This window comes from Gracilinanus agilis, chromosome 4, assembly GCF_016433145.1.
Source record: "Gracilinanus agilis isolate LMUSP501 chromosome 4, AgileGrace, whole genome shotgun sequence".
Taxonomy (NCBI): Eukaryota; Metazoa; Chordata; class Mammalia; order Didelphimorphia; family Didelphidae; genus Gracilinanus; species Gracilinanus agilis.
The window spans coordinates 447,849,192-447,874,851 of record NC_058133.1 but is presented as its reverse complement, the minus strand read 5'-3'; the positions used below and the strand labels follow the sequence as shown (position 1 = coordinate 447,874,851).

Sequence of the window (25,660 nt, the reverse complement as noted above, 5' to 3'; positions counted from 1 at the left end):
ACAAAAATATTCATAGGAGATTTTATTTCTAATAGTTTTTAGGAACTTTTATATTCCTGGGGGGATTCAGTATGTGGACTTGTAAGGACAAAGTATATGTAAAACAATACAGGAGGAGAGCGCATACAGATGATATAAGGTTATCAAGAAAAGACTTGGGTGAAAAGCATCACCTGAGCTGATTTTGGATAGAAACTAAGGAAGCTTTTATGGGGAGGGGAGGGAGAGCATTCCAGACAGGAGCGGGGAGACAAGTTGAAGTACCATTTGAGCAAAGGCCCAAGGATGAGAGTGAGGTGAAATGTCATGTCTGGGCAACAGTTAGACCAGAATGACTTGAATAAAGAGCATGGGAAGGAGGTTTACGTAAGTTAAGCCTGGATAGGTGCCAGATGCAAAGGGCTTTTGGGTTGAGAAGTTAGGATTTTATTATAGAGACAGTAGAGTACTGTTGTAGATTTGAATGGAACAGGTAAAAGAAATAAGAAAAAAGTAACATGGTCACATTTGTGTTTTAGAAATACTATTTTGGCAACTGCATGAAAGATTGAAGAGGGAAGAGACTGAAAGCATGAAGGCCATTTTGCAAAACTCTATGTAAATGCTAGCTACTCTTTTTAGATATGAAAGATGTGGAACTACTATCAGTAAGACTTGACTGATTGGATATAAAGATTAAAGGGGAAGAAAGAGTTTAAAGATGGTTCCAAGGTTATGAACCTGGGTAACTTAAAGAACAGTGGTGCCATCAGTAGAAGTTTGAAAGAGAAAAGGATTTCTTTTGGAAAATATAATTCCATTTTGGACAAATTGAAGTTAAGGTGCCAGTGGAACATCAAGATGGAGCTGTCCAACAGGTATTTGGTAATAGGGGACTGAAGGTCAAGAAGAGATTTAGGCTGATTATATTGTTTTGCAGATCTGTGTAGCCCTGGGCAAGTCACTTGATCTCTCAGCCTCAGTTTTTGTCTGTATATTATAGCTAGCATTTCTAGTACAATATTGAATAATAGTGGTAATAATGGGCATCCTTGCTTCACCCTTGATCTTATTGGGAATGGTTCTAGCTTATCTGCAATACAAATAATGCTCACTATCTCTTAGAGAAGGACTCTGAAGATAAAGAAACTAGAAAACAGAGAAGGAGAAGTGTATTGCGTGGTTATGAAGAAGTGGAACAGCAAAAGAGATGGAGTTTGTGTAGTAATCCCCTCCTCACACATTGTTGAAGCCACTAATACTATGAGACAAAATGGGGTTCCCTTTGGGAAATGGGGGACCTGTGGAAGGTGTCCCACCCCTCAAGGGTTAGAGAGAAGGCTTCCACACAAGTTGAGGTATGTGGTGACCCAGTTCGTTGCTGGGCTGAACCAGGGTTTTTGCAAGCCTCCCCCTTGTCTGGGCATTGACCACAGAGGTATTGGGAGCATGGGGGTTATCTGACTCAAAGATGGTTGCAGCCAGATGCAAAGATGGATGCAACACTGTTGAGGTATTTTCTTCCTCACTGTCTCACAAACAATCCTAATGCTATTTGACTTGATGAAATATTTAAGATATCAAAGAAAATAGATAAAGGTGATGGGATAGGTGGTGGTCAGTGAATGCAGGTTGCCCTAATGCTTAATCCGGATCAGGTCCATCACCTTGGGGAGACCAAGTCAGCATCAACCCAAAGCTTCTCCTGCCCTTCCCTCTAAGTCTGTGCCTAATATCCCAATTAAGACTAATTATAATTGATTAGGGTTTATTGTAAGGCAAGGTTCAAGGGAAGTAGGACTTCAGGGATATGCTCCCAGATGGAGTCTAGAAATCCCCAAAGAACTAGTTGGCACAGTCTTGGATGTATAGATATATCAACTGGCAAAGAACAAGGAAACCGATCTTCTGTGTCAGATCAGGAAACTCTCTGGGTTTGCCTTCAGGATGCTCAGAGCTCGTTTCTCCTTCTTCTCCCACTGAGCTCCTACCCCTGAAGACCCCGTTCTCAAGAAAATCCTTCCCAGAAGTCTCTCTGCTCTCTCAACTGCCATTTGGTCTCTTGCTCCTCTTGCAACATTCCATGCCCCCCCAGAATCTTCCCTTTGCCTCCATCCTTACAGAAAGAAAGGAAATAGGAACTCATCCAATTTGGAGATGAACTTCTAAAACTACTTACATTCTGTGTTCACATTAAGGGTGTGCAACTAAGTAAATTATCACCTATCATTACTGACTCTTGAAGATCTAATTAATTTCACAATAATTACAATTGAAACACTTATTTACAGTCTATAACCACTATTAAAGAGTTACTGGAGGACACACAAAGATGAGATAAGAAACTATCCTTGTCATCATAGCATTTAAGATTCTTTTTCTCTTGAAAGCCTCTTGACTACGATTTCAAACTTTAAAATTTATTGTTGCAATAAAGATTAACATTTTTTTTTTGCCACTAAGTTCATGTAATTCCTTGGGTTTCTCTTGGCATGGAGACTTTCAGATATTTTACATTGCTTACAGTAATTTTAAATGAATGTTAAAGATAAACTCTTACTGTTGGACTTCATTGGTAGTATGTAGGGTTGATTTTATTTCTTGAAACTTTGCTAAAGTTGTTAATTGTTTCAGTTAGATTTCTGGTTGATTTTTTAGGATTCTTTAAGTATGCTATCATATTATCTGCAGAGTGATAACTTTGTTTCCTTATTGCCTGTTTTAATTCCTTCAATTTCTTTGTCTGTTTATATTGCTATAACTAGCATTTCTAGTACAATATTGAATAATAGTGGTATTAATGGGCATCCTTGCTGCACCCTAGATTTTATTGGGAAGGCTTCTACAGATAATGTTTGCTGATAATTTTAGATGCATGCTATTTATCATTTTATGGAGAGCTCCATATATTCCTGTGCTCTCTAGTGTTTTTTAAAAATAATTTATTTTCCTAATTACATGTAAAAACAAACTCTTTAATGTTTTTAGTAGGAATGGGAATTGTATTTTGTCAAAAGCTTTTTCTGCATGTATTGAGATAATCACATGCTTTCTGTTGGTTTGGTTATTGATATGGACAATTATGTTGATAGTTTTCCTACTATTGAACCATCCCTGTATTCTTGGTATAAAATTCACCTGGTCATAGTATGTGATTCTTGTGATATATTACTGTAATCTCCTTGCTAGTATTTTATTAAAATTTTTCATATCAATATTCATTAAGGAGGTTGGTCTATAGTTTCCTTTATTTGCTTTTGTTCTTTCTGGTTTAGGTGTTAGCACTATATTTGTGTCATGAAAGGAATTTGGTAGAATTCTTTCTTCACCAAATTTTCCAGATAGTTTACATGTGTTGGAATTAGTTGTTCTTCAAATGTTTGGCAGAATTCACTTGTAAATCCATCTGGCCCTGAGGATTTTTTCTTAGGGAATTCATCAATGACTTTTTCAATTTCTTTTGTCTAGATGAGGTTGTTTATGTATTCTGTTTCCTCTTCTGTTTATCTGGACAATTGATGTTTTTTAAAATATTCATTTATTTCACATAAATTGTCAGATTTGTTGGCATATAATTGGGCAAAATAACTCCTAATAATTGCTTTAATTTACTCTTCATTAGTTATGAATTCACTTTTTTCATTTTTGATATCGGTAATTAGATTTTCTTACATTTTTTAATCAAATTAACCAGTGATTTGTCTAATTTATTGGTTCATAAAACCAGTACCTTGTCTTATAATGGTTTTCTTACCTTTCAAATTTATTAATCCTTTGATTGTCAGAATTTCCAATTTGGTGTTTAAATGGAGATTTTTAATTTGTTCTTTTTCTAATTTTTTTCTAGTCTTCTTGTTTTTTCTGTTCTTTCTCTATTTTATTGATGTAAGGATGTAGAGATATAATTTTCCCCCCAATTACTGCTTTGGCTACATGCCAGAATTTTTGTATGTTGTCTCCTTATTGTCATTCTCTTTAATGAAATTGTTAATTATTTCTTTGATTTGTTCTTTGAACCACTCATTCTTTAGGATAAGATTATTTAGTTTCTAATTTTTAGTCTTTTCTTCAGCCCTTTGCTGCTTGTAATTTTTATTGCATTATTGTATGAGGATACATTTAATATTTCCGCTTTTCTGCATTTGGTTGTAAGGCTTTTATGCCCTATTACATGGTCAGTTTTTGTGAAGGTACAACAAGAAAATGGTGTATTCCTTTCTATTTCCATTCAGTTTTCTCCAGACGTTTATCCTATTTAACTTTTCTTAAATTGTATTGACCTCCTTAGATTTAAAAAAATTTTTTTTAGTTGGATTTATTTAGTTCTGAGAAGAGAAGGTTGAAGTCCCCCACTAATATAGTTTTTTGGTTTTTTTTTTTAGCAATTTTTTTTAAACCCTTGTACCTCGGTGTATTGTCTCATAGGTGGAAGAGTGGTAAGGGTGGGCAATGGGGGTCAAGTGACTTGCCCAGGGTCACACAGCTGGGAAGTGTCTGAGGCCGGGTTTGAACCTAGGACCTCCTGTCTCTAGGCCTGACTCTCACTCCACTGAGCTACCCAGCTGCCCCTAATATAGTTTTACTATTTCCTCTGGTCACTTATGTAACTTCTCCTTTAGGAATTTGGATACTATGCCATTGGTTTGTATATTTTAAGTATTTATTTTACTTTATGGTCTTTGGTACCTTTTATCAAGATGTAATTTCTTTCCTTATCTCTTTTTTTCCTTCTGTTTTTAAAAATATGGAATGCTTCATGAATTTGTCATCCTTGTGTAGGGACCATGCTAATCTCTATCATTCTAATTTTAGTATATGTGTTGCAAAAATAAAAGCTTTCCGTAATCTCTTTTAATTAGATCAATTTTTATTTTTGCTTTATCTGAGATCATGATTGCTACTCCTGCTTTTTTTTTTTACTTCAACTGAAGCATAACAAATTCTGCTTTAGCCCCTTATTTCTCTATGTGTGGCTCCCTGCTTTAAATGTATTTTTTGAGGATAGCATATTGTAGGATTATGTTTTTTAATCCTCTATGTCAGGGATGGGCAAACTACAGCCCCCTGAAATGTTCTATCTGTCCACAGGACATTATTCCTAATGTGACGAATACAATGAATAGGATACAATACAATGAAACTTCAATAGTTGCCTTAGAAACAGACTGACAGCTAAGCATCTCCTTTCCTTTGGTCCCCGTTTTAAAAAGTTTACCCATCACTGCTCTATGTTATCCTTTTCTATTTTGGGTGTGAATTCATCCCATTCACATTCACAGTTATGATTTCTATTGGTGTGTTTCCCTCCATCTTATTTTTTCCCCTTGTTTGTTTTAGCCTTTTCCTGTTTACAGATACTTTACTTCTCACTACTGCCTCTCCCAGTTCATACTTCCTTTTGTCCATTCCATCCTGTCTTGTATTCCTCTTCCCTTCCTACTTCCCTATGGGGTAAAATAGATTTCTATCACTGACTAAGTGTGAATGTTAATCCCACCTTGAGCTAATTTGAATGAGAGTAAAGTTCCCCTCCTCAATCTTCTTCTCCACTATACTAACGTTTACTCACCTCCTCATATGATATAATTTATCCCTATCTCTCCTTTCCCCTCTCTCAGTGTGTTCCTCTTTTCTCAACCCTTAATTTTTTAAAATTTGAATATCATCCCATCATATTCAACTTACCCCTTGACCTCTTGCTGTGTGTACTGCTCACTACCCTAATAATGGAGAAAGTTTGTAAGTACCTTAAGCATCTTGATTATCATGAATATCTTAAGTATCACCTTCCATATAGGAATGCTATTAGTTTAACTTTACAGAATCCCTTTGGTCTTTTCTGTTTACCTTTTTATGCCTCTTTGAATCCCATTTTTGAACATCAAATTTTCTGTTCAGCTCTGGTCTTTTCATTAGGAATATATGGAAGTCCTCTATTTCATTAAGTGGAGCATTATGCACAATTTTGCTGGGTAGATGATTTTTAGTTGTAATCCTAGATCAGTACTGTAGAAGGTTTTCAAGTTCAAATGCCCATAGGGCAAATTCAAACTGTCTGTGAGCCCCCCACATTACCTGAGAGAGCAGAGGGAGGAAGTGCTTGCTTTGGGCAGTTGGGCAGAGTGGTGGGGCATGCAAAAAATGTCCTTAGGCACTGGGAAGAGGAGGAATAGAGCAGCTCTCTGAGTGCCAGCTAGGCACATGTGCCAATACTTTTCCAACTCTGTACTAGATCCTTTGCCTCTCAGAATATCCTCTTCCAAACCTTCTAGTTCTTTAATGTAGAAGCTGCCAGGTCATTTGTAATCCTAACTGTGACTTCATGATAATTGAATTATTTCTTTCTGGCTACTTGCAATATTTTCTCCCTGGACTGGGAATCCTGGAAATTAAGTGTAATAGTCCTAGAAACTTTTATTTTGTGATCTCTTTCAGGAAGTGGTTGGTGGATTCTTTAAATTTCTGTTTTCCCCTATTCAAGATATCAATGCAGTTTTCCTTGGTGATTTCTTGTAATATGGTATCCATGCTTTTTTTTTTTTTATCATAGCTTTCAGGTAATCCAATGATTTTTAGATTTTTTCCCCTGGCTCTATTTCCCAGCTCAATTGTTTTTCCAATGAGACATTTCAGATTTTCTTCTTTTGATTTTTTTTTTATTGTTTCCTGATATCTTATGTAGTCATAAGCTTCAATTTGCTAAATTCTAGTTTTAGGAAACTATTTTCTTCACTGAACTTTTATACTTCCTTTTCCATTTGGTCAATTCTACTTTTTAAGCAGTTGTTTTCTTTAGTAGATTTTTGTGCCTCCTTTTCTATTTTGCAAGTTCTAGTTCTTAGGGATTTGCTTTTTTTCAGTGAGTTTTTGTTTCTCTTTTACCAAGCTTTGATTCTTTCATTTCTCTACCCCCTCTTTTTTCTATATCTCTCTTATCATTTGCTTTTTTATCTTCATTTTGAACTCTTCCAGGAGTGTTGTTGGGCTGGACACCCTTTTACCCTTTCCTTTGAGGTTTCACAAATTTCCATTTCGGTTTCATTGTTCCTCTTCTGAGTTTGTATTTTGATCTTCCCTATTGTTAAAGTAGGTTTATTAGTTTTAGTAATTAGTAATTTAGTTTAAAGTAACTTTCTTAGTTTTTTTCTTTGTTTTTTGCTCTTTTTTCCAACCTTTTTCTTGACCTTACCTATATGTTGAAGTTCATACCAATATGTTGAAGTTAAAATTCATCTCCCTTCCTGGGGTGAAAGGAGTACTGTTCTGAGTTTGAATTGTGGTCTACTCTGGTGCTTTGGGTTTGCCTGGCTACAGTATGCACTTCAAGGGGGTGGCCTTGATGGCTTGTTTTGGGGAGGCTATTTTGCCCAGATGTCACCTGTGTTGGATTAAGCTTGATTTTGCTTCCCCACTGCTAGCTATCCTGGGTACTATGTATGCCAGTTTATGCTACCCTCTTAACTCAGTGATCTGGGTCTTTCCTGCTATAATTATCTACATTCTGTTGGGATGGAACATTGTTTGACCATATCTGTTGTTGATTTTGCTGCTTTATAATTTGTTTTGAGGTTGCTTTTATTGTGTTTGTTTAGAGGTAGGTTTGGGCAAGCTTAGAGTATTCCTTCCTTACTCTGCCATCTTAGCTCCCAGAAGCAGAAGTCCATTCCAGTAAATTTTTCATTTTTTTGTATGAAGGCATAGCTTAGATTTTAGAAGTTAGCTTTATTTCCGTAGAGGTCTATCCATTTCCCTCTCTCTCATTCTCATAATCCTTTTAATATTCAAAAGTGATCTGGCTACCTTGACTTTGTTTTTTTAATGATTGGTCCTATCTCATTCTCTCTTCATAGGCTATTTAAATGACTAAAGGTGGAAATTTTTTCTATTTACCAGGCTGCATCTTTGGGATTATTACAATTTCCTATCCTCAATGCTTCAGTGGATGAAAACTGCCAGAATATAACATATAAGGTTGGTGTAGTAGTATTTAAAATGGTCCTTTAATAGCAAGTAGGTTAAACGTGTTTATATTTGAAAGATGCTGACAGTGTACTACTGATAAATATTTTTAAGGAAGAGGACAAAGAATATGGGGGAAAATTGATCATGTTGTTTAGAAATAGGGATTTACCACTTTAAAGAACTTTTATTTTTGTCCATGTGTGAAACAGATAAATTCTTTGAGGGAAAAGAGAAAGACACTGAAGGAAAATTATATATTTATAAAAGGCATCTCCAAAAATCAATTTCTAAGAATTTGAAAAAAGTATACTTTAAAGAGCAGGATACCAGTTATGTTCCATTGAATAACTTGATCTTATTTCATCTCTTATGTAAACTCTAATGTTTTGTTAGATTTGTGATGAAAGGCTTTAAAAAAATTACTTCCCACTACAGAGAAAAGTCAGCATTGAATTATATGTTTTTATTAAAACGTTCCCAAAGAATTGGAACAAAGAAATTTTAGGCAGAGCCAACTTTCACTTATGTAAAAAACTATCGCTATTAAGATATAATGCCTGGTTTATTTTGTTTCTGTGACCTGTGAATTAGAATAGACTTAAAATCTTATTTTACAACTCAATTATTTGAGGTGAAGGTAGAAAAATAGAGGAGTTTTTATGAGCAGAATTATAGGGATTAGAGAGAAAAGCTGGCCCTTTTTTGGGAGAACACAGGAAGGTAAAGTCAGTTTTCTTTAATTTGTTTAGTTAAATTGGTGAAAGGACTACTGTTGCCATTTTTATTTTATAGGCTTCTCATAACATTGGAGTTGCTATGGATACTTCACAAGGGCTTATTGTCCCCAATGTGAAAAATGTTCAACTGTGTTCTGTATTTGAGATTGCCATTGAATTAAATCGTCTACAGAAACTGGGTGCTACAAATCAGCTGGGAACTGCTGATATCACAGGGGGAACATTTACTCTTTCCAACATTGGATCAGTGAGTACTGTAATAATTAAAATATTCATATTAATGAACTGAGTGAAAAATTTCAGAATCAGACAAAATTAATAGTTACTTAATTTATTTCTATAAAGAATATTCTTTACAACATATTTAGCAAATTCCAGTCTCTACTTGAAAACTCCCAATGAAGGAGAAAACCTACAAACTCCTAATGGGCTTTCTTATATTTGGTTAGCTCTAATTACTGGGAAGTATTTATTTACAGCAACACTAAATTTGCCTCCTTGCAACTTTAACCCATTGCTTTAGTAATCTCCTTTTGACCAAGTAGAACAAGTCTCTTCTTTCTTCCATATGATAAACCGCCTTTCAAATAGTTGAATTCAGCTGTTATTTCTGCTCAAGCCTTCTCCATACTAAATACCCTTAATTTCTTCAGCTAGTCCTCATATGGCTTGAACTCAAGGTCCTTCATTAATATGGAGGTTATGAATCAAATCTATGCATCTAAAAATGTAAAATTATAAGTGCAAAATCTTTTAACATCCTTAAGAATGATTTTTCCAAAAGCTCAGTTTCTCTACTTTTCTCTTTTTTAGATTGGTGGTACCTATGCCAAACCGGTGATATTGCCACCTGAAGTAGCAATTGGGGCTCTGGGAGCCATAAAGGTATGACTAGAAAAGTAACTGAGAACTGTCAACACTCTTTGAATGTGATCCTTTTGTTATTGGTCATTGCAAAGTGACCCTTTGTGATGTTTGTCATCATTTTGTATTTGGGTTTCCAAAAGCAGACTTATAGAAGCTACTCATATCTGCCTAGATACTAAATCTGTACTTTAACTCCCTGCCACTGGATTAACATGACCCTCTAGCTTATCAATCAGTAAACATTTTTTAAGTGTCTACTATGTTCCAGGCACTGTGCTAAGTTCTGGGGTACCAAAAATGGCACAAGACAGTCCCTGTCTTCAAGAAGCTTATACTTTAACAAAGGAGATAACACAAACAAATATATACATGACAAGCCATGTGTAGGATAAATAGATGTTAATTAGCAAAGGAGAAACGCAGGAATTAAGAGGGGTTGAGAAAGGCTTCCTGTAGAAGATGGAAGGGAGGGTAGTAGTTAGAGCAGAAGAGGAAAAGCATTCCAGGCATGGGAGACAGCCAGAGAAAAGACCTTGACCTGAGAAATGAAGTGTCTTGTTTATGGAACAGTCAGGCCAGTGTCACTGGATCAAAAAGTATGGTTTGGAAGATTAAGTTGTAAATAGCCTGGAAAGGGAGGAGGGGGCTAGGTTATGAAGGGCTTTGAATGTCAAATAGAGCATTTTTTATTTGCTCTTGGGAGGCAATAGGAAGGCACTGGAGTTTTTAAGTATGGGGTGACATGATTAGACTTGCATTTTAGGAAAATCACCTTATTTGCTTTAATAGAGGATTAATTATTGTGGGGACTATTACAATAGTCCAGACATGAGAATGATGAGGGCCTAGAGTAGTGGCAATGTCAGAGGAGAGAAGTATTCAAGAAATGTTGCAAAGGTGAAGTCAACAGGCCTTTTACTGAGAGTGAGAGACAGAGAGAAATCCAAGATGACTCCTAGGTTGTGAGCCTGAAGGACTAGGAAGGTGGTATTGCTCTCTATAGTATTAGGGAAGCTAAGATAGAGGGAGGGTTTAAGGGGAAAGATAATGAGTTCTATTTTGGATACGTTAAGTCTCTGATGATTACTGGACATCCATTTTGAGATGTCTAAAAGAGACTGGTGATTCAAGATTGGAGGTCAGCAGAGAGCTTGGGGTAAGATAGGGAGATTTTCAAATCATCACCATAGAAATGGTAACCAAATCCATGGGAACTGATGGGATTGCCTGAAATAGAATAGAGGAAGAAGAAAGCATTTCTTTTACCAGAAGTGGTTGAAAGAAGGCCTAGAATATAGCCTATGCACAGTTTTCTAGAATCTATCTAAGGGGGCATTCATTTGGCCTTTGATCTACTCATAAAGAGGATCGATGGCTCCCTGTTACCACTAGGATTACATACAAGCTCCTCGGCCTAACATTTTATAGTCCTCTTCCCTCTAAATGCCATCCTGTCTTTCTAGCCTTATTTCATGTTGTTCTCAGTCTCACAGTCTGTTAGCTACAGCAGACAATTGTTCTATTAGACTGTGAATATCTTAGGAGAATGGACTGTTTTTTAACTTTTCTTGGTATTTCCAACTCTTTACACAGTGCCAGGAACATAGCAGACACTTAATAAATTGCTGGTTAAATGAATGGCTCTTTCTTGAACTTTGTGTCCCATCTCCTTCCTCATTTCTAGTCAAGTTAAAAAGCATAATTAAGCCCCTACTATGTTTCTGACATTTTGCTAAGTTCTGAGGTTACAATGAAAAGCAAAAACAGATCCTGCTGTGAAGGAGCTCACATCTAATGGGGGAGATGACAATCAAACAACCTCAAATAAGATAGAAGCAGGTTAAAGATAATCTTGGAGGGCAGAAAAATAAGGGAGAGCAGGAAAGGCTTCTTGTGGAAGGTCAGATTTTACCTAGAACTGGAAGGAAGTCAGTGACTCCAGAAGACTGTAAGAAATAAAATGGATATAAAAGGATAGATTTAAAAATATCATGGTATTAAAAGATTTATTGGTAACCATTAGAAAAATGAAGCCACATGCCATGTTAAGTCAGTTTAAAAGACCCACACCCTGTTACCTCCTTTCCCCATCCTGGATCAGCTCCAAGTCACCAAAGAGAGAGTGCCAATCCAGCCACTCACTATTTATCCTTCTGTCTATGTTATTACGTAACTGTCTTACATCACCATGTAAGACAGGAAGCCAGTTGGATCATGGGAACTGTAGTTTCAAAGACCCCTAAACTTCCACAGGAAATTTAGATTAGAGACCTCAAAATTTCAATTACACAAGACAGAGGTAAGGAAGGAGAGATTCCAGGCACAGAGAACAGCCAATGGAAATTCACCATTAGACCATAGGGAGTGTCTTGTGTGAGGAACCCCAATGAGGCCAATGTCACTGGGGTGTATAGTAGAAGAGAGTGAGGTGTATGAGCCCTGGAAAGACACGAAAGGACCAGGTTATGGAGGGCTGTAAAAGCCAAATAAGAGTATTCATATTTGATCATGGAGAAACAGGGAGCTACTGGAGTTTATTGACTAGGGGAATCACATCAGACCTGTGCTTTTGTAAGATCACGTTGTTGGCTAAGGCAGGAGACAGACTGGAATGAGGAGAGTCTTGGCAAGCAGACCCATCAACAGGTTGTGATGAGGACCTGCCCCAGACCAGTCACAGTATCAGAGGAAAGAAGTGGGCATATTTGAGAGATGCTGCAATCAACAGGTGCTAGCAACAGCTGGGCTATATTGTGGGTGAGAGAGTGAGGAGTTAAAGGGGGTCAAGCCTGTGTGACTTTGAGAAGCTTTATCTTCAGCTCCATTAAGTTTTCTGGGGTCCCTATTCATGTTCCCTTCCTCCTTCAAATTACCTGATATTTATACAATAGCATGGTAGAAATAGTTATAATAATAAATAACATTTATATATGTTTGAAAGTTTGCAAAGTACTTTATATTATCTCATTTGGGCCTCACAACAGTCCTGTGAGATACACACTACAGATGTTATCCTCATTTTAAAGATGACAATACTGAAGCTCAGAAGCGACTTGACCGTAGGCATGAAGCTATGGTCAGATGTAAGATTTTAATCTAGATCTTCCAGTCCAGTGCCAGCCTCTAGAATGTAAGCTCCATGAAGGGAGAGATGTTGACTTTTATGCTTGTATGCCTACCACTGAGCGTGATAGGAACTTTGTGAACATTTGGTGGATTAAATTAGTTTCCTGTATGTTTACTACTCCTGGGAGGTTTTATTTGTTCTTATTTTCTCCTAGCAAGCAGAGAAGAGAGATAGTAAAAGAAAGAGGAAAGCCATTGTGTACATGTTCACAAAATGGGATGGTTTTCCTTTTTCAGTCCAGAGTTCCTTTAGCAGCAAATTTATACATCCTGTACTTTCCTTCCAGTTGAGTCTTCAGCATTAGGATAGAAGGAGTTTCTTTACTAAATTCTTTTGTTTTATAATAACTGGATGGCCCACCACAAGAAAGCCCCTATAATAAATACTTTTTTTAGAGAAACAAATTCCCTTTCTTCTGAATATTTTTTAAAATAACAAGATATTTGTTAAACTTTGACATGCAGTGCAGACTCACCAGGCTTAACTCCGGCCGCCTTTGTGTCATTTTTATGTCTCCCCACCCTAGCTTTCCATCATTTCTGGGAATAGTAATTAGATTAATACTTCCATTCATTGAAAGTATGTCAGTTAACTGCCTCTGTCTACCATTATCATCTCTTTGACTTCCCAAAGAAAAACCCTCCTCCCTGGCCACCACTCTACTATATGTTTTCTTCTCCTATGAGAAATATAAACTCTATAAGGACAGGGACTGTCAGATTTTTGTATTCATACCCATAATACTTATAAGATGCTTGGAACATGGTATGATCTTAAATTTTTTTCATCCATTTATTGACTATTCATGCCATTAAGGAGTTTTAAAAATATGAATCTTTAACAAGATAATTTAAATGTATTGGCATCATGAATAGAGTGCTCGACTTTAGAATGAATAAGGCTGAAATTTGAATCTTGCCTCTGACACTTGCTAGGTGTATGACCCTGGACTAATAATTTAACCTCTTAGCCTCAGTTTCCTCATCTGCAAAATGGGGATAATAATAGCACCTGCCTCACAGGGTGGTTATGAGGATAAAGCAAGATAATATATAAACAAGGCACTTTGCAAATATATATAATAGTACTATTTAAATGTTAGCTATCATCATCATCGTTATTTAATAGCTGCAAGTAAACAGTGAGAGTGAAAGAGGGGGGTAAGGAACAAAAACTTTCTTTTTTCTATTTCCTAATTCTCCTGTCTCATATTTTGTTTATATTCTGATAATAAATCTTAAGGCAGGGGTAAGATCTTTGCTAAATCCTCCTAAAGCAGGGATTCTTAACTTGGGATCTGTAAACTTGTTTCTTTAATATTTTGATAATTTTGTCTTTTTAATTTTTTTTTGGTATTTGTATCCCCAGCATTTAGCACAGTGTCTGGCACATAGTAGGTGCTTGATAAACATTTATTAACCATTGTCTGTAACTGTATTTTGATGTAATTGGTTTCCTTTGAAATTCAGGGTATTTTATTTTCTACAGCTAAAACCAGTATTTTATGAAGAGGTCTATAGATTTCACTAGACTTCCAGAGAGGTCCAGAATATAAAAAAAAAGGCCAAGAACCCTTTGTTAGAGAATTGCATTTGTCCCCAGAAGAACAGCATAGTTAGAAAAAGCTCCATTAGATACAGGAGATATTGATGCCCTCTTAACCCTGCTTGTTAGGACAATAGAAATTACTAGAATGATACAGAGATGAAGTAAACATTTTCTCAATTCTATTAGACTTTATTGATGGATGCTATTAGAGAATACACACAGATAGCCCTTATAGCCACCACCACTTTGTAGTTTGGAATTGAGCCAAAATTTTCCACCTTTTTTTTTCTTCTAGGTTCTGCCTCGGTTTAATGAGACAGGTAAATTAAAAAAGACACAAATAATGAATGTGAGCTGGTCCGCCGATCATAGGATTATTGATGGTGCTACAATGTCCCGCTTCTCTAATTTATGGAAATCCTACTTGGAAAATCCAGCTTCTATGCTGCTGGATTTGAAATAAATATTGATTTGAAACATCTTTCAACTTTCTGGGCATCAGAAGAATGTATAAAACCTAGCTATGCTAGACCATGTTCTTTATTGAAATTTATATTATATCAATGATTACATTATGTGACCAAGATCCCACAGTAAAACATCAGTCTCTCTTGCCATTTTGCACTTTTAAATTTAAATGTGCAACTTTATTGTAACTGTCTTAAGGCTGACCAATTTCATAAGACAGAGTGTGATGTATAACATTTATTGTGGTACTGAGTTCTTAAGTGTAGGAGATACTGGCCACAGAGACTGAGATTACTCAAAACTACATACAGTATCTCAGTATAATTTTTAGAAACTGTCTCTTAAGGTTTGGGAAAAGGAATTTATATACATTGCCTAATATTAATTACACAACTTCTTAAATAAAGTGCACTTATGTTTATCTTTAAAGATGTTCAGTAGACTTTTTTTTACTCAGTAATGTTATTTTCATTCTTGTAAATGTCTCATCCCTTATAAACACTACCTTACATCTTAGAAAGGGGAAACCTGAGATGACCTTAAATCCTGAAATTATTTTTATAATTAATTCCCCAATATCTGCCCTCTCAATTTCTACATATATATGCAACAAGAGAAAGTCACAACTATGTTAATTAGGTCCACTACAAATTTGTTAAACTAATCTCAACTTGAGGACTCACTATTACACAGCAACCCTTTTATTCTTCCCTAATTAGCTATCACATTCCCCATGATAGTTTTCCAAATCTTTTCTCTCCTAAAGCTTTTATACTACCTTTTCTGCTCTCCTTGTCTCTTGCCCTCTGGGAAAATTGAGATATTGAAGAGTTTTCTCTTCTCCCCTTTCACATGCTTGGTATTCTAGAAAAACTGGTTTCCCAGTGGATTCTATCACTTGTCCTCAAATCTGTGCCTGTAACTCCCATTAAGGTTGAGCTTCCATGTAATCTCCTATGCAAAGGCTTTTCCTCTTCTTAGTTGTTGGTGCTCTTTTCTTCCTCAAATTATTTTGTATTTTTGGTGTGCATATTGCAAATCCCAGAAGGACATAAACTTCTTCAGTATAGGAATTTTTTCTTTTTCTGTCCTTTTTTGGCTTGATATACCCAATTTCTAACACAGTGACTTGAATAGGATACAAGTTGGAGCTTGATAAAGGTCTAATTGAATTACTGGTAAGTTTTTTTAAGGAGAACCATCTAAGTCAGGTTTCTGATGTTCTTGCTCCTTATTAAATTATAATTTAGGCATTCTTTAAACTTATCTCAGTGTTGTTCATTTAAAGTAATCAGTTTTGAGAATTTTTGGTCATTTGGGGGTCATTTTTTACAGGAAAATACAGGAAAATCACATAGCTCTTCATTTTACATATAGCAGCTTTTGCCTTTTTCCTCTGTTTGGGATTTCACTGCCTTCTTTTTGGCCTTCTGCTGAACCAAAGATTATATGTTAATGTCAAATCAGTCAATAAGCATTTTTTACTAAGCATTAGGAATAAGAATTCTCTATTTTTCTTGTTCTTAGAAACTTAAGTAATAAGGGAAAGGCAAACCAAGGACAATTAGAGTGGTTTGGTCTGTGCATTTTTTAGATCTATATGGAGTTTTTGTTTTTGTTTTTTTGCGGGGAGTGGGAGGGAATTGCTATTAGGGTGGAATTAGAGTGGAAAGAGAAATCAAATAGAATAGGCTACCTTAGCTAGGGAATTCCTTGTCATCATAGGTGTTCAGGCATATAAGGAGATGACCAACTTGTGAGGTTCCTGTATCTCTGACCTATGTGACCTAAGGTCCTTTCCAATTCTGGAATTCTGTGATTTTAATTTTAATTTTTTTAATTTTAATTTTTTTTTATTTTAAACCCTTAACTTCTGTGTAATGACTTATAGGTGGAAGAGTGGTAAGGGTAAGCAATGGGGGTCAAGTGACTTGCCCAGGAAGTGTCTGAGGCCAGATTTGAACCTAGGACCTCCCGTCTCTAGGCCTGGCTCTCAATCCACTGAGCAACCCAGCTGCCCCCTATGATTTTAGAATAAAAATAGATAATAATTAGACAATCGAACAAATCCCCATAATGGTATTAAAGGGAGTATAAGGTAATAACTTACATTCAGAGAGATACAAACTTGTTTTGACTTTGTGAAATTGAATATCATGTCAAATACATTGATGCAACGTTTGTGATGTAGAAAGGAAGAAAGACTTCACATTAATATTAAATTAAGATTTTGATTTCTAGTTGAAATGACTTTTTTAAACCACTTAAATAGAATATGAGCATAGAGGAGGATTATTGTGAGGACTAAATGAGATAATAAATGTAAAGCATCTGGCTATATAAATATTAGCTTATCTTTGTGCATATTTTCTGTTTTGGAGGCATCTGAGATGTCAAGAGGATCAGAAAAAATGTCTCATCTACAATCCTATTGGGTAGTGAACAACCAAGTTGCTGTTGGCACTTGTGCCTTTGGCCTGCATTTTGGTGCCCTAGTCTGAGACTTTTATAACCCATGTCAGCCCTGGGGTCCTGAAATAGGAGTGGAGCACTCCTGGCCAGACCCAGTCCCTAGTCCCCAGGCCTCTTTGTCCCCCTATGCTGATTTGCACTGGGCAAAGGAATCACTATGACTTTTTCTTAGATTTGGTTTGGCGCATTTTCTAGATCTGTATGGAGTTTTTGTTTTTGTTTTGAGGAGAGGGAATTGCCACTTGGCTCTGCCTCTTTCCTATAATTTTCTAGAAGTTTAGTGGAGTGTCTTGGGCCCAGAAAAGGGGTGGGGACCAAGTTTTTAAACTGGAAGACACATGTTATTCAAATTTAAGAATTCAACTGAGAAACAAGTTCTGCAAGCAATCAAGAAAAAGACCTTTAAAGGAAAGCATTCAAACAACAACCTAATCAGAGAAATTCAAGACAAAAGATTTTTTTCCCATTTGACCACTTCCCTTCTTATTCTAGGCACATTAATTTTGTCTCTATCGAAGCTTTTCAGTTTCATGTAATCAAGTGATCTATTTTATTTTTTATAATGTACAAAAAATATTTGGAACTCTTTGAGCTGGGAAAAAATCACAAACTAAGAGAGAAATCATTAATTGAGAAATGAATGAACAAGTTGTGATATATAAACTATACCAATGTGAGAAATTATTAGCTTCGTGGCTCTAGGAAAGTCATTTAAGGCTGTTTGTCTCAGTTTCCTCACCTATAAAATAAGCTGGAGAAGGAAAAGACAAACCACTTTGGTATCTTTGTGAAGAAAACTGTAGAGTCACAAAGAGTCGGACATGATTGAAAAGTAAACAATGTGAGAAAATCCAGGCTCCAGAGTAGGGAACCATAATGGAGTGCACCCAAGTGAAAATCAACAGAAGCAAAAATAATAAATGTTACTGGAATAATCTGTAGATAATTGGGATGGAAAATGAGTAAATAATATAGGAAAGATTAGATTGTAAGCTCCTTGAGTGCAGGGACTGTATTTTTCCTCTTTTGGTATCCTTTCTGCTTAACCCAGTGCCTGGCACAAGGTAGGTGCATTATAAATATTTATTGATTCATTGAGATCATGAACCTGACATATACATAGGATATAATATAGATGAAGAATTTTAATTATTCAGACATCTTCTAAAACTCTGTTAAAGGAACAGCTGATAATTTCTTGATTTGCCTAAATGATAACTTCATTCTTTAAAAGATAGAGGAATCAAGTCAAATCAACAATCATTTATCAAACAATTAGAAGGCATTGTACTAATCATTTGGCTTACGGAGAAAAACTAAAACATTCCTTGCTTTTGGAAACAACATACAGACAACTCTGTGCAAATAAGATACATTCTGGACATATTGAAAATTATTTCAGGGAAGGGGGACCACGAAAGGCTTCTTAGATAAGATGTGAGTTTAACCAAGACTTCAAGGAATCCAGAAAGCTAGGCGGCAGAGATGAGGAGGGAGAGAATTCTAGGCATGGAGAACAGCCAGTGAAAATGCCTGGAGTTAAGAACTGGAGTATTTTGGAGGAGCAGCAAGAAAGCTAGAGTGTTGTAAGATAGGTGAAGAGGAATAAGATGTAATAAGGTTATGAAGGGCTTTAAAAGTCAATGGAAGAAGTGCTATTCCATATTTGTTTGTCATTGACCCAGAAAGTACTGGGAATGACTAGAATCCAGGCAAGAAAATGACCATTTCATCTTATAGTTTGTGACAGGGAGTTAGTCAAACATAAGTCATTATAGACATTAGGTTTTGAGAGAACATATTTCATAAGGTTCAGAGAAAGGCTAAGTAAGATTACAAGGACGAAAATCCTAGAAAATAGCCCATGGAGGATGAGAATTTTGGGTTATGAAAAATTCTGATGATGCAAAAAAAAAAAAAATAGATCCAATCAAGAGAAAAAGTAGGAGTTTTCTAGAGAAGTTGGTGTCAACAGAGAAGGATAACACCAACTAACTTAGAAAAAAATATACTGAAAATGGAAACAAAGGCAAATATTGGAAGGACAAATACAAAAGAACAATATAAAGAGTACAAGAGCTCAAAATGTTTGAGATTTGTTAAGAATATTAAAGGCAACACAAAGATGTACTAAGATTTTTGTTTAGTTTTCTGCTATATTGAGGGGAAAAGGTGGTTCCCTCCCCACTCCCCACCCCCAGCTTAGCCACAGGACTGGAGAAGGGCAAATGGTCTAATTTTCAAAAAAGGAAAGAAAAGGGAATCTGTGAACTCTAAAAGGGTCAAGAAGTCTGCTGTTCATTTTCCCTGCTTTCTCATTGGAGATGGGATGGATAAATGGGAGGAAGAGAATCCAGACCTGAAAATAAATTGGAATTTTTTTAAAAAGAGGACTTCAAACTAGATGGAATGATGACAAATATGAAAAAGCTATTCAGTTTGCTATCTTGTTCCTGTTTTCTCTCCCAAAGGGAATGAACATTTGACTGGAAAGGAGAGAACAATAATGATCAATAGGGAGGTGATATCCAAAATAAATGGAGAGATAGTAAGGAGGAACAAGTTGCTCTTGATGAGTTAAAGGTACCTGATTAAAATGGAATTCCATTTACAAGTATGAAAAGAACTGGCAGATGTAAATCTGAGCCAATGTTAGTGATGTTCCAAAGGGTGTAAAAACAAGAGAGGTGTTATAGAACTGGGGAAGGGCAAATGTCCCAATGGTCAAAACAGGGAAGAAAAGAGAGCCTGAAAACTATAGACCACTGAGCTTAGCTTAAATTACTGGAAAAATTCCAAACTATTTCATTAAAGGTGTGATTGATAAACATATAGAAAAGGAAGTGGAGATCATCAAAAAAGGGCTATCATGGTGGCTTCATCTGGAACAAGTCTTAAACTAATCTCATTTATGATAGTTTAAGGAAATGCTATAGGCTGATAGATATAGATAAACAATAAAATAATTAAGTGGTTACTCTGCATCAGGCACTATGCTGGGATACAAATACAAACACGTAAAGCAATTTCTAACTCCCCATATCAGGGATACAAATACCAGCAAACAGGACAGTAGCCCCTGTCCTCAAAGAATTTGTATTCTAATAGAAGAAGAAAATACAAAATAGAGCTGGAAAGGGCGAGGAGGCATGGAAGGGGAAACATAGGAAAAGGAAAGATACTTGGTTGGAGGCACTACATTAGGCAAGGAGAAAGTGGAATTCCAAGCTTGAGTGAGGTGACATATAGCTAGTGCCTTTTCTAAAATGGTGGTCAGGGAGAAGTAGTTACCAATGAGAAGAAGATGACCCCAGGGCAAAGATAGTAAGAAAGGAAGAAGATTGAGACCCCAGGAAAGAGTATATTTAGTATATTCAGCGAAGAATACTGTTGTTTGGTTGTTCAGTAGCATCTGACTCTTTGTGACCCCATGGACCAAAGCACACCAGGCTCTTCCATCCTCCACCATTACTCAGAGCCCAAGTTGATGTTTGTGGTTTCCATGACCCTATCTATCCATCACATCCTCTGATGACGCCTTTCACTTTTGGCCTCAATCTTTCCCAACATCAAGGGCTTTTCCAGTGAATCCAGTCTTCTCATTATGTGGCCAAAGTCTTTAAGTTTTAGCTTAAGTATTTGACCTTCCAGTAATTAATTGTGGCACATGCTGTCTCCTCCTGATTAGAATGTGAACACCTTTAGAACAAAGACTGTCTTCCCTTTCTGTGTCTTCCTGCTGCTTAGCATAGTCTTCTCCACATAGTATCCATTCATCCAATCATCCCAGAAACAATTTTCAAAGAGCCCAAATTGTCAGGCACAGCTGGTTACTGGAGTATTTTATTTAAAGTGTTCTTTCTCCTAGCTGTTTCTTATTTAAGAAGTAGATCATGGGTGGAATGGAATGAGAAGAGAATGGAATGATATAGGCTAAATATTCCTCCTTCTGTTCCCTGACTTCCAACCCCTGTCCAAATCTCCATTCACTGCCAAGAACCATAATATTACATATACAAATTTAGTAACACTAAACAACTGCTTTCATACTGCTAGTAATTGTCTGGAGATACTACACCATGTGTGGGAAAAATTAGGGAAAGTATTAGAGAATTTCATTGTTATAGGTCAGAAATTCTTTTGTTCTCTGGACTATTTATACTCATAAAAATAAGGACACAAAAAACCTTTTTTTACAAATTTGAATTATATCTATAATATTAGAAATTTAAGATAAATTCAAAAGTACTGAATTAATTTTAAATGAATAATTCTGTAAATACCTTTTGATCCAGCAATATCACTACTAGGTCTGTATCCCAAAGAGATTAAAAAAATGGGAAAGGACTTGTTTTTACAACTGTTCTTTTTGTGGTGGCAAAGAATTTGAAACTAGAGGGACGTCCCTCAATTGGGGAATGGCTGAACAAAATGTGATATATGATGGTGATGGAATACTGTTGTGATACAAGGAATGATGAACAGGATGATTTCAGAGAGAATTGGAAAGAACCATATGAACTGATGCAGAGTAAAATAAGCAGAAACAGGAGAATATTATACATAGTAACGGAAATATTATGGAATGATCAAAGGTGATAGACTTTGCTACTAACAGCAATACAATGATCCAGGACAATTCTGAAGGACTTGTGAAAAAGAATGCTATCCACCTCTAGAAAAAGAACCGTTGGAGTAGGAATGCAAATGAAAACATATGATTTATCACTCATTTATTTGGGTATATTATTTGGGGTTTTAGTTTTATAAGATTATTCACTTAAAAATTAACAATATGGAAATAGGTTTTGTATGATAATACATGTATAGCCCACATTGAATTGCTTGTCAACTCAGGGAGGGGGAAGGGAAGGGAGGAAGACAACATGGATCATATAGCTTTAGAAAACTTATGTGGAAATTTGTTATTAAAAGAAAATAAAGACATGAAAATTTCTATTTAAGCCAATAATTCCATTATATACCAACCTAAATATCATTTCAGGAAAAAAAATTATTTTCCAAAACAAAAATGTTAGTTAGAAAATTGGCATAGATTTACATATTTTTGCAAATCTCTTTAATATCTGGCTTAATAAAAGCTGGATTCTAATATCTGCTTCTGCATCTAATCTAATATAATTCATTGTTTTGAGAATTGCTAATAGAGATAATTCCAGAATGAGGAAACTTCCTCTAGCTATGAGGATTGGCCTGTTCGCTTCTACTTATAGTCTTAGAGAGTTGCCTAGCCCTAACTGAGAGCTTAAATTACTTCCCCAAGGCTATCTAGCCAATTTATTTCAGAGAACAATTTGAACCCAAGTTATCCTGGTGTCAAGGTTGATTCTCTTCACTATGTCATGCTATTGTAGTGGCAAAATTACCGTGAGCTTATTTTGAGATCTTCCTGGTGATATCACTTGTATCAGCTGAGTTTAGCTCAGACGGTTAAAGTTTGCAGAGCAGAGCCCTGTGGGTTCTGTTTTATGATAATAGATTGTATTTTCCTCCTGCAAAAAAAAAATCATTAATAGATAAGTGGCATAATGGATGGAGAGATGGTTTTGAAGTCAGAAATACTTTGATTTGGATCTTGCCTCTGCTTTGTAACAGTGTCACAATGGACAAGTCATTTTAACCTTTTCTTTCCCCAAACAATTCACTAAGGCTCATTACATTGGAGGTAGGCTGAGGCACAGTCTTTCTGAGCAAGATAACAATTGATTAATAGAGTCATATCTGTCAATAGACTGTGTCAATGGCTTGCCTCAGTCTAGTCATAGACCCTGAGATGGGGGCTCTGTTCCTTTTTATAAGATTAGAGCAAAGAATAGAACAATGTAGGTGGGGAAATAATAAACTGATTTTAGGGTTAGTGACATCATGGGGTTGAGGACAACATAATTGGTTACATAGCTGGGGCGTGGAATACAATATGACTGGTTGGAAATTGGGACCAAGGGGCTAGTAACAACCATCTCCTTCCCCACTTTTGACTAAGAAAAGTTCATTGAGTCTGCCTGCAAGGTTAGAGATAGAAGACCAGATTTCCTTATATAGCAAACCAGACATTCTTGAAGGGTAGGCTGGTGATGTAAAGATACTAGGCCAGACTCCCTGGTGTCTATTCCCATTCCCCAAGGATAGCAAATTTTATTGAGGCAAGAATAGAACAGTGATTAGCAGAAGAACTGGGTTTCTAAACTTAATTCATTAAAAGCTGACTGATTTTCTGTACTAAGTTCAGGGACAAAGAACATGACTTAGTTATCGGACAAAAATCAGTAACTACACCAGGAGTTCCCCACACCGGTGATTTCACAGACCTAGATTAAAAAAAGAAAATCACAAGATATAATATGACTTTTTTTTTAATAACCCTTACCTTTTATCTTAGAATCAGTACTGTGTATTGGTTCTAAGGCAGAAGAGCAGTAAGGGTTAGGCAACGGGGGCTAAGTGACTTGTTCAGAATCATACTGCTAGGAAGTGTCTGAGGTCAAATTTGAACCCAAGACCTCCCATCTCTGGGCCTGGCTTTCAATCCACTGAGCCACCCAGCTGGCCCTATAATCTGACTTTGATGGGTGGGTAGGTTGAGAGAATTTAAATATATATTTTTACTATCAGATATCACAGTCAGATCATTTATCTTCTGATATGTCATATTCATATATATCTATAAGAGAGGATATATAAAGCAATTTGTAATAGTATAAAGTGTCAACTACTTTATATAAATGTCAGCTACTTTCAGGAACTGAGTAGGTCTGCCTTCCATTCCCCATACCCATTACCGTTGAGATTAAGGTCAGTCAATAAACATGTTTAAGCACCTTTTATGTACTAGAGAGCTAGGTGGCATATTTTACTCTTTCTCAAAGTATCAGATGGCTTATACCTGTTTTTCTCTGAAACCTGGGTAATACACCCAATGGTCTTTATGTATTTTGTTGTTCAGTCATGTCCATATACTCTTCCTAAACCCATTTTCATCTGTGGATCTCTCACACTTCCTCAATGAGTTCAGCACCAGGCTCACAGTCTTCACCTCAACTCTCTCCCACTTCAGACACCCTGACCTCGCAGTTTCTCCATCTCCTCATCTTCCATATGTTATGTCTTCTGTATGCCTTAACCATACAGAATAGCTCATGCTGTAGACCAGTGGCATCAAACTCAATCAGAAATGGACCCCTGTGGGCCAAAATATTGACTTAGAAAACTACAGATTAATGTTACCTATGTTTTATTTTTATTTATTTTGTTAGACATTTCCCAATTACATCTTTTTCTGGTTTGACCCATTCTTGGGAGTTTTATGCCCCATGCAGCCTTGTAGTCTGGGAGTTTGACACTTCTGTTATAGACCCATTCGTCCCCCAAATAAATGCCCCCCCCCCCGGCACCTGAGTTCTAGTTGTAACTAGATTACAACTCTAATAATGTCAGACCCTAGAGGCTCCTCTTCACATTCTTCAACCTGTATTTTGATCTTGTTCTGAGGTCTTTGTGTCCTTAGACTAAGCATTGGTGGCTTAGGGTCTTGATAGCCCCTTTCATTTATATGACACAGGTTTTTATCATGGGGACAGTTTTGCTGCTTTCTGTTGCTCTCCTAAACTCTGTGTGCACATAGGTCCTAGGAAGTGGGAAAACTTTCAACATGAGCTCTCTGGGCGCTTTGCAAACAAGCCCCATGTGATTCCTGCTATTCCTAGCTTTGTCATGGTTTAAAATTAGAACTGGGCTGACATAACACTCCTCTGGGTCACAGCGTGGCTGAAGATCTGAATTGCTTTGAGTAGCACCGGCAAAACCCATCTATAACCTCTCCCTCACTGGGCAATCAATGAGTTTGGAAATGCCATCAACCTTGGTAAGTTTCTTTGAGTTTTTCTCCCCCTTGTCCTCAGGTACAAATGTTTGCTGCTGAGAAACTAATTACCTGTGCCTGTGTTTGCAGGAGCAGAACAACCCATTTGGGAACTGGATGTAAAACCTATCTCTTGGGAGGTCAGAGTTACTTAATTGTGCTCTTCTAGAAAATGGATTTCATAGAAGGCAAATAACACTTTTTTGGGGGGTTGATTTGTTTGGTTTTGTTTGTTCTTTTTTTAGTTTTGAATACTCTAAGGACCTGTTAACATTGGGCACTTCATTGCCATGGTCCCAGGGCACTGGAGTGTCTCTTTCTATTGTGATAATAGCGTAAGATAGATGGACTTCATTCCCTTATATTTCCCACGATATGTGCCTCTCATAGGTACTCTTCACACTACTGCTTTTAATACCCAGTTTTCTGTCTAGTAGAGATAATGACTTTTGGAATTATCTGCTTCTGAACATTCCCTGGAGGCAAGAGGAGCAGGTGATTTTTGTATCAAATTTAACAATTATCTATCTATTAAACACTCATTATGTGCAAGGCACTGAGGATATAAAACCCCCAAATTAATCTCTGCCCTTAAAGAGCTTAGATGGAGGTGAAATGAAG

General features: G+C 36.4%; 1 protein-coding gene and 1 pseudogene across 1 annotated transcript in view; one reads left to right on the top strand and one right to left on the bottom strand.

Moving 5' to 3' along the window:
* Positions 1–15,117, top strand: part of DBT (dihydrolipoamide branched chain transacylase E2) — a 66,059-nt gene extending 50,942 nt beyond the window's left edge. Inside the window, exons 8-11 of the mRNA XM_044672151.1 lie at positions 7,873–7,950; positions 8,734–8,925; positions 9,492–9,563; positions 14,516–15,117. Coding sequence (XP_044528086.1) covers positions 7,873–7,950; positions 8,734–8,925; positions 9,492–9,563; positions 14,516–14,683 — 510 coding nt within the window. The 3' untranslated portion in view covers positions 14,684–15,117. The remainder of the gene's footprint in view (positions 1–7,872; positions 7,951–8,733; positions 8,926–9,491; positions 9,564–14,515) is intronic.
* LOC123248146 lies at positions 4,718–4,811 on the bottom strand (annotated as a pseudogene).
* Positions 15,118–25,660: the final 10,543 nt, after the last annotated feature.